This window comes from Hordeum vulgare, chromosome 5H, assembly GCF_904849725.1.
Source record: "Hordeum vulgare subsp. vulgare chromosome 5H, MorexV3_pseudomolecules_assembly, whole genome shotgun sequence".
NCBI lineage: Eukaryota > Viridiplantae > Streptophyta > Magnoliopsida > Poales > Poaceae > Hordeum > Hordeum vulgare.
This window is the reverse complement of record NC_058522.1, coordinates 541,819,699-541,834,640: the sequence shown is the minus strand read 5'-3', so window position 1 is coordinate 541,834,640 and position 14,942 is coordinate 541,819,699. Positions and strand designations below refer to the sequence as shown.

At 46.0% G+C, this 14,942-nt stretch overlaps 1 protein-coding gene across 1 annotated transcript; it reads left to right on the top strand.

Moving 5' to 3' along the window:
- The first annotated feature begins 12,525 nt into the window (after positions 1-12,525).
- On the top strand, positions 12,526-14,664 carry LOC123452582 (pathogenesis-related genes transcriptional activator PTI6-like). The gene has a single exon (XM_045129258.1). The coding sequence runs from the start codon at positions 13,360-13,362 to the stop codon at positions 14,230-14,232; it is 873 nt and encodes a 290-aa protein (XP_044985193.1). The 5' UTR covers positions 12,526-13,359; the 3' UTR covers positions 14,233-14,664.
- The last annotated feature ends 278 nt before the right edge of the window (positions 14,665-14,942 follow it).

Genomic DNA, 14,942 nt, shown 5'->3' with positions numbered 1-14,942 from the left:
ATGACCCAAAAAATTAATGAGAATTATTTGGAAATTTGGGGAGAGACAGAAATATAGGTTGCTTCACAACATAGGGAAAAAAGAATTATTCCTTTAACAGAAAAAAGAATATTCCCATCAAAAAGAATTTGGCTTAAGGATAAGATAAAAATGACATGGTCTTGGGAAGGATTTGAGAATGACAAGCCAGTTTGGAGATTAGGAAGAGATGACCTTCCCAAGCTTCCAGACCAGAGCCACAAAAACGCAATTTCGAATAAAATCTTACAGAAATTCAAAGGAAAAATAAAGGGCCAAAATCTAGGGTGTCACACGAATTTGGGTGGAAAATAATTGACGTGGCTAAAGATAAGAGTTCTATGGTTGGAGTGGCATGCCTTTGATCTCAACATAAGAATATGGAGTTCTCTCTTAGAAAAAAATGTATATGGGAAGTGTAAGCTTCACTCTGGTTGCTCTCCGAGAGTTTTTGAAATGGGTGGAGGTATATATAGGGAGCATAAAAAATCAACTGTTACACACCTTTATGCACACTTTGGTGGGACTGGGTGAAACCACTCGATGAGACCGACCCGTGCAAATGTTTGAACTTTAAAACTTTTCGATGAGGCTAGATGAAACCTCTCGATGAGACTGAGTCAAAATTACCTAGACACTTTCCACATTTTCATGGCACTTACTAAAACCGATCAGAAACTCCAAGTCTATTTCGGTTGGTAACACAAGGTTGACAAATACTCTTTGGTGGGACCGAAGGGCTATCTCGGTGAGACCGAGATGCTAGTGTTTGGCAACAACTATGCCAAGTGTATCTTAGTGGATCCGACTGAATGTGTTTTGGTGGTACTGAGATGGAGTTTAAGGTTTTGGACGTAGTAGAATACGAGTGTGGCTGAAAATTTTAGAGCAATATCTCTAAACATTTAAGCAGTTAGATCATCATCAAAACCTCATTCCTTTTAGTAGTATTGACTTTTCTATGGACTCAATGTGATCTTGAATCACTTAAATAATGATAATGTCTTGAAGCTTTACCAATTTATGTTCTTGGCATTTTGAGGAGTCGAGAGTCACTTCCAACTGTTGTAGAAACTTTTTCTGGAATATTTTTTAAATATGCATTAATTAAATGATGTACATGGTATGATGAATTACCAATAGCGTTACTGAAAACTTCTGGATATTAGGTACACTTTTTTTTGAATGAAAGGGTTTCCCCCTGGTCCATTTCATTGATAATGAAGCCACAAAGTATCAGTTTTACAACCCAAAATGCAAACACCAATCCCAGAAACCATTACGAACTACCGAAGTCCAACAGCAGAAATAGCATCAGGATATATTACAGACGCAAAACACTGAAACTAAGTTTTATTTACTTAAGACAGAGGCATGCGAAGATGTCCACGCGATACGAAGAAGCTCCCCCCCCCCCCCCGGGAATTTGTCGAACTTAGCGATGAATTGCCAAAGCACTCCCTCCTGAGTGGCGTCGCAGAGCACAACCCATTGCCGAAGAAAACTTCGTAGTTTCACAAGAAAGCAATCCAGACCTCTCCAAGACCGACCCTAGAAACAAAACTCATTTCTCAGTCTCCAAATACTCCACAAGGAGGCAGCAACAATCATGTTTTGGACTGACATTTTCTTATGGAATTTCCATAAGGCACAAATATCATTAAAACAAGAGATACTGTGTATTTGAAAAGACTCAGCAAATAGATTCCAGACACATTTAGCAACCACCCACTCAAATAATAGATGTTGTAGAGATTCCAATTCACTACAGAATAAACATGCAGGATCATCAACATTCCTACACTTGGCTAGATTGTCTCTGGTTAAGATTTTATTATAAACACTCAACCAAAGGAAAACATGGATATTTTGTGGGCATAGTACTTTCCAAAGTTTTATCACCAAAGGCAGAAGCCACTCCCCCAAAATTAGTAGTGTTATAGAAGGACTTCATAGAGTAAACCCCATTTGATTCCAACATCGAAATGTGGGTATGAGGGGCCTCAGATAAAGTAACAGCCTGGATAATTTTCAGCAACTGTTTCCATTTACCCAGACCCCTGTTATCCACACATCTCCTAAATGAGAGTTTAAGATTTACTCCATCCCACACATGAGAGACAGTGCAATCAGGTTGGTCACAAATACAGAATAAATCCCAGAATTGAACCTTCAGGGAACACTCCCAAAAAATATAGGGAGATTCAGTGTTATATTTGAATGAAATAACTTCTTTCCAGTCTTTCTTTTGGGTATCAACAAACCTCTTTCCCCATGAGGCTAAGAGGGCCATATTGAATTCCTTTAGGTTGGGAATCCCCATCCCTCCAAAGGATTTCTTCCTGGAGATCAGTCCCCAATTGGCCAAATGATACTTATGTTGGTCCCCCATATTTCCCTAGAAAAAGCGGTCCATCTCTGAATTAATAGCATCTATTGCCCATTTGAGGAATTTGATAACCGCCATAAGATAAGCAGGGATACTAACAATGCAGGCACGTAAAAGAATCAGTTTACCTCTATAAGTAAGATGCTTACCCAACCAGCGAGAAATGCAACAAATAATCCTATCAATAATTGGCTAAAGGTCTTCCCTGTTGGGGAACGTCGCATGGGAAACAAAAATTTTCCTACGCGCACGAAGACCTATCATGGTGATGTTCATCTACGAGAGGGGATTTCCGATCTACGTACCCTTGTAGATCGCACAGCAGAAGCGTTAGTGAACGCGGTTGATGTAGTGGAATGTCCTCGCGTCCCTCGATCCGCCCCGCGAACCGTCCCACGAACCGTCCCGCGATCCGTCCCACGATCTAGTGTCGAACGGACGACACCTCCGCGTTCAGCACACGTACAGCTCAACGATGATCTCGGCCTTCTTGATCCAGCAAGAGAGACGGAGAGGTAGATGAGTTCTCCGGCAGCGTGACGGCGCTACGGAGGTTGGTGGTGATCTGATCTCGGCAGGGCTCCGCCCGAGCTCCGCAGAAACGCGATCTAGAGGTAAAACCGTGGAGGTATGTGGTCGGGCTGCCTTTGAAAAGTTGTCTCAAATCAGCCCTAATTGCTCCATATATATAGGAGGAGGGAGGGGAGGCTTTCCTTGAGGCTCAAGGAGCCCCAAGGGCTGCGCCACCAAGGGAGGAGGAGTCCTCCTCCAATCCTAGTCCAGCTAGGATTGGAAGGTGGAGTCCTTCTCTCCTTTCCCACCTCCTTTTTTTTCTTTTCTCTTTGATTTTCTTCCTATGGCGCATAGGGCCTTCTTGGGTTGTCCCACCAGCCCACAAAGGGCTGGTGCGCCACCCCCAAGGCCTATGGGCTTCCCCGGGGTGGGTTACCCCCCCCCCCCCCCCGCCCCGGTGAACACCCGGAACCCATTCGTCATTCCCGGTACATTCCCGTTAACTCCGAAAACCTTCCGGTAATCAAATGAGGTCATCCTATATATCAATATTTGTTTCCGGACCATTCTGGAAACCCTCGTGATGCCCGTGATCTCATACAGGACTCCGAACAACATTCGGTAACTCAAATACGCATAAAACAACATCGAACCTTAAGTGTGCAGACCCGGCGGGTTCGAGAACTATGTAGACATGACCCGAATGACTCCTCGGTCCATATCCAATAGTGGGACCTGGATGCCCATATTGGATCCCACATATTCTACGAAGATCTTATCGTTTGAACCTCAGTCCCAAGGATTCATATAATCCCGTATGTCATTCCCTTTGTCCTTCAGTATGTTACTTGCCCGAGATTCGATCGTCAGTATCCGCATACCTATTTCAATCTCGTTTACCGGCAAGTCTCTTTACTCGTTCCGTAATACAAGATCCTACAACTTACACTAAGTCACATTGCTTGCAAGGCTTGTGTGTGATGTTGTATTACCGAGTGGGCCCCGAGATACCTCTCCGTCATACGGAGTGACAAATCCCAGTCTTGATCCATACTAACTCAACGAACACCTTCGGAGATACCTGTAGAGCATCTTTATAGTCACCCAGTTACGTTGCGACGTTTGATACACACAAAGCATTCCTCCGGTGCCAGTGAGTTATATGATCTCATGGTCATAGGAACAAATACTTGACACGCAGAAAACAGTAGCAACAAAATGACACGATCAACATGCTACATCTATTAGTTTGGGTCTAGTCCATCACATGATTCTCCTAATGATGTGATCCCGTTATCAAGTAACAACACTTGCCTATGGCCAGGAAACCTTGACCATCTTTGATCAACGAGCTAGTCAACTAGAGGCTTACTACGAACAGTGTTTTGTCTATGTATCCACACATGCACTGTGTTTCCAATCAATACAATTATAGCATGGATAATAAACGATTATCATGAACAAAGAAATATAATAATAACTAATTTATTATAGCCTCTAGGGCATATTTCCAACAGTCTCCCACTTGCACTAGAGTCAATAATCTAGTTCACATCACCATGTGATTCCAACGAATCCAACACCCATATAGTTATGGGGTCTGATCACGTCTTGCTCGTGAGAGAGGTTTTAGTCAACGGTTCTGAAACTTTCAGATCCGTGCGTTCTTTACAAATCTTTATGTCATCTTATAGATGCTGCTACTACGTGTTATTCAGAAATGCTCCAAATATCTACTCCACTATACGAATCCGTTTCACTACTCATAGTTATTCGGATTAGTGTCAAAGCTTGCATCGACGTAACCCTTTACGACGAACTCTTTAACCACCTCCACAATCGAGAAAAATTACTTAGTCCATCAGTTACTAAGGATAAATTTTGACCGCTGCTAGTGATTCAATCATGGATCACTTTCTGTACCTCTCAACAGACTTTGAGTCAAGGCACACATCAGGTGCGGTACCCAGCATGGCATACTTCAGATTCTACGGCCAAGGCATAGAAGACGACCTTCGTCTATTCTCTTTATTCTGCCGGGGTCGGGTTGAAACATCTATTAAGCGCTTTCGATCTATCTCCATAGATCTTTGATGCTCAACGTTCAAGTAGCGCAATCCAGGTATTCCTTTGAAAAACTCTTTTCAAACAACCTTGTATGCTTTACAGAAATTCTACATTACTTCTGATCCACAATATGTCAACCACATATACTTATCATAAATTCTATAGTGCTCCCACTCACTTCTTTGGAAATACAAGTTTCTCATAAACCTTGTACAAACCCAAAATCTTTGATCATCTCATCAAAGTGTATATTCCAACTCCGAGATGCTTGCACCAGTCCATTGAAGGATCGCTGGAGCTTGCATACTTGCTAGTATCTTTAGGATCGACAAAACCTCCTGGTTGTATCACATACAATGTTTGCTCAAGGAAACCGTCGAGGAAACAATGTTTTGACATCCTATGTGCAATACTTCATAAATAATGCAGCAACTACTAACATAATTCTAACAGACTTTTAGCATCGCTACGAGTGAGAAAGTCTCATCATAGTCAACTGTTTGATCTTGTCGGAAACATCTTTGCGACAAGTCAAGCTTTTCTTAATAGTGACTTATCACCATCATCGTCTGTCTTCCTTTTAAAGATCCATCTTTACTCAATAGTCCTATGACCATCAAGTAGTTCTTCCAAAGTCTACACTTTGTTTTCAAACATGGATCCTCTCTCGGATTTCATGGCTTCCAGCCATTTGTCGGAATCCGGGCCCACCATTGCTTTCTCCATAACTCGTAGGTTCACTGTTGCTCAACAACATGACCTCCAAGACAGGGTTACTGTACCACTCTGCAGTAGTACGCGACCTTGTCAACCTACGAGGTTTGTAGTAACTTGATCTGATGCTCAATGATCACCATCATCAGCTTCCACTTCAATTGGTGTAGACGCCACAGGAACAACTTCCTGCGCCCTGCTACACACTAGTCGAAGTGATGGTTCAATAACCTCATCAAGTTCTATCACCCTCCCACTCAATTCTTTCGAGAGAAACCTTTCCTCGAGAAAGGATCCGTTTCTAGAAACAAACACTTTGCTTTCGGATCTGAGATAGGAGATGTACCCAACTGTTTTGGATATCCTATGAAGATGCATTTATCTGCTTTGGGTTCAAGCTTATTAGACTGAAACTTTTTCACAAAAGTGTCGAAGCCCCAAACTTTCAAGAAACGACAGCTTAGATTTCTCTAAACCTCAGTCTATACTGTGTCATCTCAACGGAAATACGCGGTGCCCTATTTAAAGTGAATGCGGTTGTCTCTAATGCATTACCCATAAACGATAGTGGTAATTCGATAAGAGACATCATAGCATGCACCATATCAAATAGTGCGTGGCTATGACATTCGGACACATCATCACACTATGATGTTCCAGGTGGCATGAACTGCGAAACAATTTCCACATTGTCTTAACTGCGTACCAAAACTCGTAACTGAGATATTCATTTCTATGATCATATCGTAGACAGTTTATCCTCTTGTTACGACGAACTACACTCCTGAAACAGATTTGAACCTTTCAATATTTCAGACTTGTGATTCATTAAGTAAATACTCTTGTATCTTCTCAAATCGTCATTGAAGTATGAACATAATGATATCCACTGCGTGCCTCAGCACCCATTGGACTGCATACATCAAAATGTATCACTTCCAACAAGTTACTATCTTGTTTCATCTCAATGAAAACAAGGCCTTGCTCATGTGGTGTGATTTGCATGTCACTAGTGATTCAAAATCAAGTGAGTATAAAGATCCATCAGCATGGAGCCTCTTCATGCAATTTATACCAACATGACTCAAGCGGCAGTGCCACAAGTAAGTGGTACTATCATCATTACCTCGTATCTTTTGACACCAATATCATGAACATGTGTAACACTACAATCGAGATTGAATAAACCAATGAAGGTGATTATTCAAGCAAATAGAGTAACCATTATTCTCTTTAAATGAATAATCGTATTGCAATAAACACGATCCAATCATGTTCATGCTTAACGCAAGCACCAAATAACAATTATTTAGGTTTAACACCAATCCCGATGGTAGAGGGAGCGTGCGACGTTTGATCATATCAACCTTGAAAACACTTCCAACACGTATCGTCACCTCGCCTTTAGCTAGTCTCTGTTTATGCCGTAGCTTTCATTTCGTGTTACTAATCACTTAGCAACCGAACCGGTATCCAATACCCTCGTGCTACTAGGAGTACTAGTAAAGTACACATCAACATCATGTATATCAAATATACTTCTTTCGACTTTTGCCAGCCTTCTTATCTACCAAGTATCTAGAGTTGCTCTGCCTCAGTGACTGTTCCCCTCATTACAGAAGCACTTAGTCTCGGGTTTGGGTTTAATCTTGGGTCTCTTCATTAGTGCAGCAATTGTTTTGCCGTTTCACGAAGTATCCCTTCTAGCCCTTGCCTTTCTTGAAACTTAGTGGTTTTACTAACCATCAACTATTGATGCTCCTTCTTGATTTCTACTTTCGCAGTGTCAAACATCGCGAATCGCTTAAGGATCATTGTATCTATCCTTGATATGTTATAGTTCATCATGAAGCTCTCACAGCTTGGTGGCAGTGACTTTAGAGAACCATCACTATCTCATCTGGAAGATTAACTCCCACTTGATTCAAGCGATTGCCGTACTCAGACAATCTGAGCACATGCTCAACGATTGAGCTTTTCTCCTTTAATTTGTGGACAAAGAATCTTGTCGGAGGTCTCGTACCTCTTAACAAGGGCACAAGCATGAAATCACAATTTCATCTCTTTAGAACATCACTTATGTTCTGTGACGTTTCAAAACGTCTTCGGCGCCTTGCTTCTAAGCCATTAAGTATTTTGCACTGAACTATCGTGTAGTCATCAGAAACGTGTATGTTGGATGTTCACAGCATCCACAGACGACGCTCGAGGTGCAGCACACCGAGTGGTGCATTAAGTACATAAGCCTTCTGCGCAGCAACGAGGACAATCCTCTGCAAAGTTTGCTACTATCAACTTTCAACTAAATTTTCTCTAGGAACATATAAAAACAGTAGAGCTATAGCACAAGCTACATCGTAATTCGCAAAGACCATTAGACTATGTTCATGACAATTAGTTCAATTAATCATATTACTTAAGAACTCCCACTCAAAAAGTACATCTCTCTAGTCATTTGAGTGGTACATGATCCAAATCCACTATCTCAAGTCCGATCATCACGTGAGTTGAGAATAGTTTCAGTGGTAAGCATCTCTATGCTAATCATATCAACTATACGATTCATGCTCGACCTTTCGGTCTCATGTGTTCTGAGGCCATGTCTGCACATGCTAGGCTCGTCAAGCTTAACCCGAGTGTTCCGTGTGTGCAACTGTTTTGCACCCGTTGTATGTGAACGTTGAGTCTATCACACCCGATCATCACGTGGTGTCTCGAAACGACGAATTGTAGCAATGGTGCACAGTCGGGGAGAACACAATTTCGTCTTGAAATTTTAGTGAGAGATCACCTCATAATGCTACCGTCGTTCTAAGCAAAATAAGGTGCATAAAAGGATTAACATCACATGCAATTCATAAGTGACATGATACGGCCATCATCACGTGCTCCTTGATCTCCATCACCAAAGCACCAACACGATCTTCTTGTCACCGGCGCCACACCATGATCTCCATCAACGTGTCGCCATCGGGATTGTCGTGCTACTCATGCTATTACTAATAAAGCTACATCCTAGCAAAATAGTAAACGCATCTGCAAGCACAAACGTTAGTTTAAAGACAACCCTATGGCTCCTGCCGGTTGCCGTACCATCGACGTGCAAGTCGATATTATCTATTACAACATGATCATCTCATACATCCAATATATCACATCACATCGTTGGCCATATCACATCACAAGCATACCCTGCAAAAACAAGTTAGACGTCCTCTAATTGTTGTTGCATGTTTTACATGGTGACCATGGGTATCTAGTAGGATCGCATCTTACTTACGCAAACACCACAACGGAGATATATGAATTGCTATTTAACCTTATACAAGGACCTCCTCGGTCAAATCCGATTCAAATAAAGTTGGAGAAACCGACACTTGCCAGTCATCTTTGAGCAAAGGGGGTTACTCGTAGCGATGAAACCAGTCTCTCGTAAGCGTACGAGTAATGTCGGTCCAAGCAGCTTCAATCCAACAATACCGCAGAATCAAGAAAAGACTAAGGAGGGCAGCAAAACGCACATCACCGCCCACAAAAACTTTTGTGTTCTACTCGAGAAGACATCTACGCATGAACCTAGCTCATGATGCCACTGTTGGGGAACGTCGCATGGGAAACAAAAATTTTCCTACGCGCACGAAGACCTATCATGGTGATGTTCATCTACGAGAGGGGATTTCCGATCTACGTACCCTTGTAGATCGCACAGCAGAAGCATTAGTGAACGCGGTTGATGTAGTGGAACGTCCTCACGTCCCTCGATCCGCCCCGCGAACCGTCCCACGAACCGTCCCGTGATCTGTCCCACGATCTAGTGCCGAACGGACGGCACCTCCGCGTTCAGCACACGTACAGCTCGACGATGATCTCGGCCTTCTTGATCCAGCAAGAGAGACGGAGAGGTAGATGAGTTCTCCGGTAGCGTGACGGCGCTCCGGAGGTTGGTGGTGATCTGATCTCGGCAGGGCTCCGCCCGAGCTCCGCAGAAACGCGATCTAGAGGTAAAACCGTGGAGGTATGTGGTCGGGCTGCCTTTGAAAAGTTGTCTCAAATCTGCCCTAATTGCTCCATATATATAGGAGGAGGGAGGGGAGGCTTGCCTTGAGGCTCAAGGAGCCCCAAGGGCTACGCCACCAAGGGAGGAGGAGTCCTCCTCCAATCCTAGTCCAACTAGGATTGGAAGGTGGAGTCCTTCTCTCCTTTCCCACCTCCTTTTTTTTTCTTTTCTCTTTGATTTTCTTCCTATGGCGCATAGGGCCTTCTTGGGCTATCCCACCAGCCCACAAAGGGCTGGTGCGCCACCCCCAAGGCGTATGGGCTTCCCCGGGGTGGGTTGCCCCCCCCCCCCCCCCCGGTGAACACCCGGAACCCATTCGTCATTCCCGGTACATTCCCGGTAACTCCGAAAACCTTCCGGTAATCAAATGAGGTCATCCTATATATCAATCTTCGTTTTCGGACCATTCCGGAAACCCTCGTGACGTCCGTTATCTCATCCGGGACTCCGAACAACATTCAGTAACCAACCATATAACTCAAATACGCATAAAACAACGTCGAACCTTAAGTGTGCAGACCATGCGGGTTCGAGAACTATGTAGACATGACCCGAGTGACTCCTCGGTCAATATCCAATAGCGGGACCTGGATACCCATATTGGATCCTACATATTCTACGAAGATCTTATCGTTTGAACCTCAGTGCCAAGGATTCATATAATCCCGTATGTCATTCCCTTTGTCCTTCGGTATGTTACTTGCCCGAGATTCGATCGTCAGTATCCGCATACCTATTTCAATCTCGTTTACCGGCAAGTCTCTTTACTCGTTCCGTAATACAAGATCCTGCAACTTACACTAAGTCACATTGCTTGCAAGGCTTGTGTGTGATGTTGTATTACCGAGTGGGCCCCGAGATACCTCTCCGTCATACGGAGTGACAAATCCCAGTCTTGATCCATACTAACTCAACGAACACCTTCGGAGATACCTGTAGAGCATCTTTATAGTCACCCAGTTACGTTGCGACGTTTGATACACACAGAGCATTCCTCGGGTGTCAGTGAGTTATATGATCTCATGGTCATAGGAACAAATACTTGACACGCAGAAAACAGTAGCAACAAAATGACACGATCAACATGCTATGTCTATTAGTTTGGGTCTAGTCCATCACATGATTCTCCTAATGATGTGATCCCGTTATCAAGTAACAACACTTGCCTATGGCCAGGAAACCTTGATCATCTTTGATCAACGAGCTAGTCAACTAGAGGCTTACTAGGGACAGTGTTTTGTCTATGTATCCACACATGCACTGTGTTTCCAATCAATACAATTATAGCATGGATAATAAACGATTATCATGAACAAAGAAATATAATAATAACTAATTTATTATTGCCTCTAGGGCATATTTCCAACATTCCCTACGTAGCTTGTCATAGTGCAGAGGCACTCCCAAATACTTAATGGGGGAAGGAACCAATTTTGCAACTAAAGATTTGGGCAAACGTTTTAGTCATCTCTTCCTCAATGTTAATAGTCACTAGATCACTTTTATGAAAGTTGATTTTCATCCTAGACAAATTTTCAAAGCAAAAAAGAATCCATTTAAAATTTCTGGCCTTGTCACAAGAATTTGCTAAGAACAGCAAGTGTCATCAGCATACCCGAGGCTAGTAATCCCCCCTTTAGATATTAGATACACTTTCCACCTCTTTTTGGAATAAACTAATGAAGGAACGTGTTGTAGGTAACTTCGTTTCTAAATATAAGACCTTTTAGAGATTTCATTATGAACTACATACGAAGCAAAATGAATAAATCTACACTCTAAAATATGTCTATATACACCCGTATATAGTCTATAATAAAATCTCTAAAAAGTCTTATATTTTGAAACGGAGGGAGTACTATTAAATCAGCATATTATTGAAATAGAACACTACAAGTACGTAACCTCGTTAATCATTCTCATGCAAGTAGTAGGTGTATTAGTTAATCCAAAATGCATGACTAAAAACATCTTTGGCCGGACTTCGAAAATCCGATTTTCGACCATGAACACACGTCGGCGTGTTCGTGGACCGTGATCGATCATTCTTTATTTTTCTCCATACATCCAACTATCTCATATTAAATACCTTAAATCCATGCGAAAGCATGCAAAATAAAATAAAATCAGCATACTACATAGATAACCTAGCTAGCCTACATACTCTTCGTTGAAGATGACAACAACCTCTGTGCCTCCAGATAAATGGCCACCCGCCTCACCTCCAGCTCCTTGTCGGACAATCTCGACAAAGATTTCATCGAGCTTTGCGCCGTGCTTGTGGAGGAAGCGACGGTTTGCCTCCATCGCGGCCTCTGACTAGATGGACTCAAGAATGGCTCCATCGCTTGGGCCACCTCAAACTCCGTCAGCGCGTGGGTCATGACGAAGCCTCAAGCAGGAGGCCCCAGATCGACCTGGCCCCCGCCCCCCTCCTCTCATCAGGCTCCGCATCGGTTATGATCGTGCCCCTCCCCCTCGGTTAGTTCGATGACGTGCTCATACGTCCTCATATCAGACCCATATTTAAACTGAATTAAAAGGTGTCGGTCGATCCGAGCGTATGGGCCGGTCCGAGAAACGCGTCTAGATTGGCTTTTTCTGACCGGCCATTGACCGGCCAAGACATATCATGCCCATCGAGTCACACACCTAACAAAAGTGTAAGTTCCAATCCACTTTTCTTGTGAACAAGTCATCCAAAACTATGCCAAGCACACAATTTGCAAGAACGCTGCTTGTAACATGCTGTGCAACCTGGTGACACAGAGCAACGCACGAGCTTAACTCACTTCAACCTGTTATAAAAAAAACTCACTTCAACCTGGTCGCATGCTGTGCAATGGACATCCAATTCGAATTCGAATCAGGCAAGAGTCGAGGAGGAGGAGGGGCAAAGTCGTCAAATCCCCCAAAGGTACGCCCCAGTCCTCTGCACCACTGCATGCGTTCGTTTCCCTGTCAAAAGCAGAGCGGAGCGGAGCGGGTCACGCGGAGGGCAGCAGCGTAAAATCACGAGGGGTGATAAGATCGAGAGGGCGAGAGGGAGGAGCAGTAGTGGCATCCACCTGTGCCGTGAGTGAATCTATACCATCTCCGTCCGCTGGTACTACTAGTACCTTTCTCCAAGCTCTGTCTCAACCAAACCTCAGTCCTGCTTCTATCCCGCCGACCCGCCCCCGGTAGAACCCTGTCTAAACCCCCCAAATCATCCCAAGATTACTTTCCCCCTCGCCTCGATCCGTCCGGACCAGCCGAGAGGCGACCCCCCTTGCCCAAATCCGGCGCCTCGTGTCTAGCCGCGAGGCATCGGGTTGGGGATTCCTGGCGCCGCGCCGGCGCCTTTGCTTGTTTGACCCGTTTCTTGGAGTGTGAGCTCGCTCACTGGGAGCGGCAGATCTCAGCGCCGAGCCCCAGCAAAAGCTCCAATCCCCACACCCAAGCCTTTTCCCAGCCATTCTTCGCTGATTCCGGCGAGTATCTGCAAGGGGAAAGTTCGGAGAAGCTTTTTGGTCTCGTGTTTTCCCCAAATTGGACGAGGCTTTCTTGGTGGTGTTTCTTGGATGAGATTTGTGGTGGAATCTCAGTAGCGCTGGCGGAGATGGGGTTGTCTTCTTCCGACTCCCTCGCCGCCGGCCGGACCCGCCGCGTCGGGTTTCTCGCTCCCGGGCCCAAGCGCGTCCGCGTCTTCTTCGTGGACGCCGACGCCACCGAGTCCGACTCCTCGGGGGATGAAGGGGTGAAGCGCGACAAGCTGCGCGTGCGGGAGATCATCGATATCAGCGTGAAGGCCTCCTCTCTGACATCTCCGGCGCCGTCCTTCCCACGGAGACAGGCTCTGGCGCGGCGGCGCGTCGCGAAGGCCGGCGACCGTCGGCCGTTCCGTGGCGTGCGACGGCGGCCGTGGGGCAAGTACGCCGCGGAGATCCGCGACCCGAGCCTGCGGAAGCGGCTGTGGCTCGGCACCTTCGACACCGCCGAGGAGGCTGCCGCCGTGTACGACGACGCCGCCTTACGCCTCAAGGGATCCCGCGCCGTCACCAACTTCTCGTCCAGCTCCAGCTCCGACTCTGACTACGTCTCGTCCACCAAGCCCCGCTCCCCGCCGCAGGCGAAGCTCCGTCCCACCGGGGAATCGGAAGCAGCAGAGGCCCCGGCGACCATCCTCCCCTCCGCGCCGTCGGAGCCCGAGCCCGAGGACAACGACGCCGACTCGTTCTACCCGTTCGCGTCGCCCCTTAACCCCGTCCTCCGCCGCGCGCCGAGCGAGGCGCCGCGCCCGGTGGACCACCTGTACGGCGAGCTCTGCGACCTGACCTCGGCCGCGCCGCCGTCGAAGGCGGCGGAGTTCGACTGGCAGCAGCCGTGGTGGGAGAGCGAGTCGAAGGCGACGGAGTTCGACTGGCAGCTGCCGTGGTGGGAGAGCGAGGACTTCGTGATGCCGCCGGCGGCGAGCGCCGTCAGCGTGGTCTGACGCCCCTGCCCCCACCGGCTGCCGCGGCGTTTCGCGCCCTCGGGGCGGGGAAGTGGCGGCAGACGCGTGAGCCAGTGGCGGGAGATGCGTTTCAGTACTGTCACTACTACTATTACTTCGTTTATTAATTAGATCTAGTACTACTACTACATCTACGTGGGTACTCCTCCGGTAGCAGCAGCAGAGGAGTGAATGGTTTGTTGCTTGTGGTGGTGGTGGTGGTGATGGTGGTCAGGCGGCGCAGGCGGGGCCCCGTCGCCCCGCCGTTGTGCGTGATCTGCCTTAACTCGCACGTCTCCGGCGTGGAAACGGAGCAGTGCGGTCGCGTCGACAGTGCCGACAGTGGCCGGCCGCGTGTTACTCTAATGTAATGACGAGTAAAAAACTGTAATTGTTGTCGTGGTGGTGATTGTCTTCGTGGTTGTCAGCTCATGTGCTTGTTGTTTACATTGCCTTTCCGCCTTTGGTCGTCGTCGTTATGCGTTGTTTACTCGAGGCGGCGTCCAAGTGGTGAAGATTTTGGCTCGTGATTGCTCGCTCGTGTAATCGAATCCGGCATGCACATCATCTTAACTTTAGCTCCAAATCCATGCCCAAGTGGGAGTGTGATGAGCTTGACAGGATCCAGTAGTAGAAAACGAATGTTTTCTATTCCATTTTCCAAGTGTGTAGGGCCGCCGATTGTGAGAGGTCAATTCGACAAAGGCGCG

Coding starts and splice junctions, on each gene's coding strand:
- LOC123452582 (XM_045129258.1), top strand. CDS start 13,360: ATGGGGTTGTCTTCTTCCGACTCCCTCGCCGCCGGCCGGACCCGCCGC.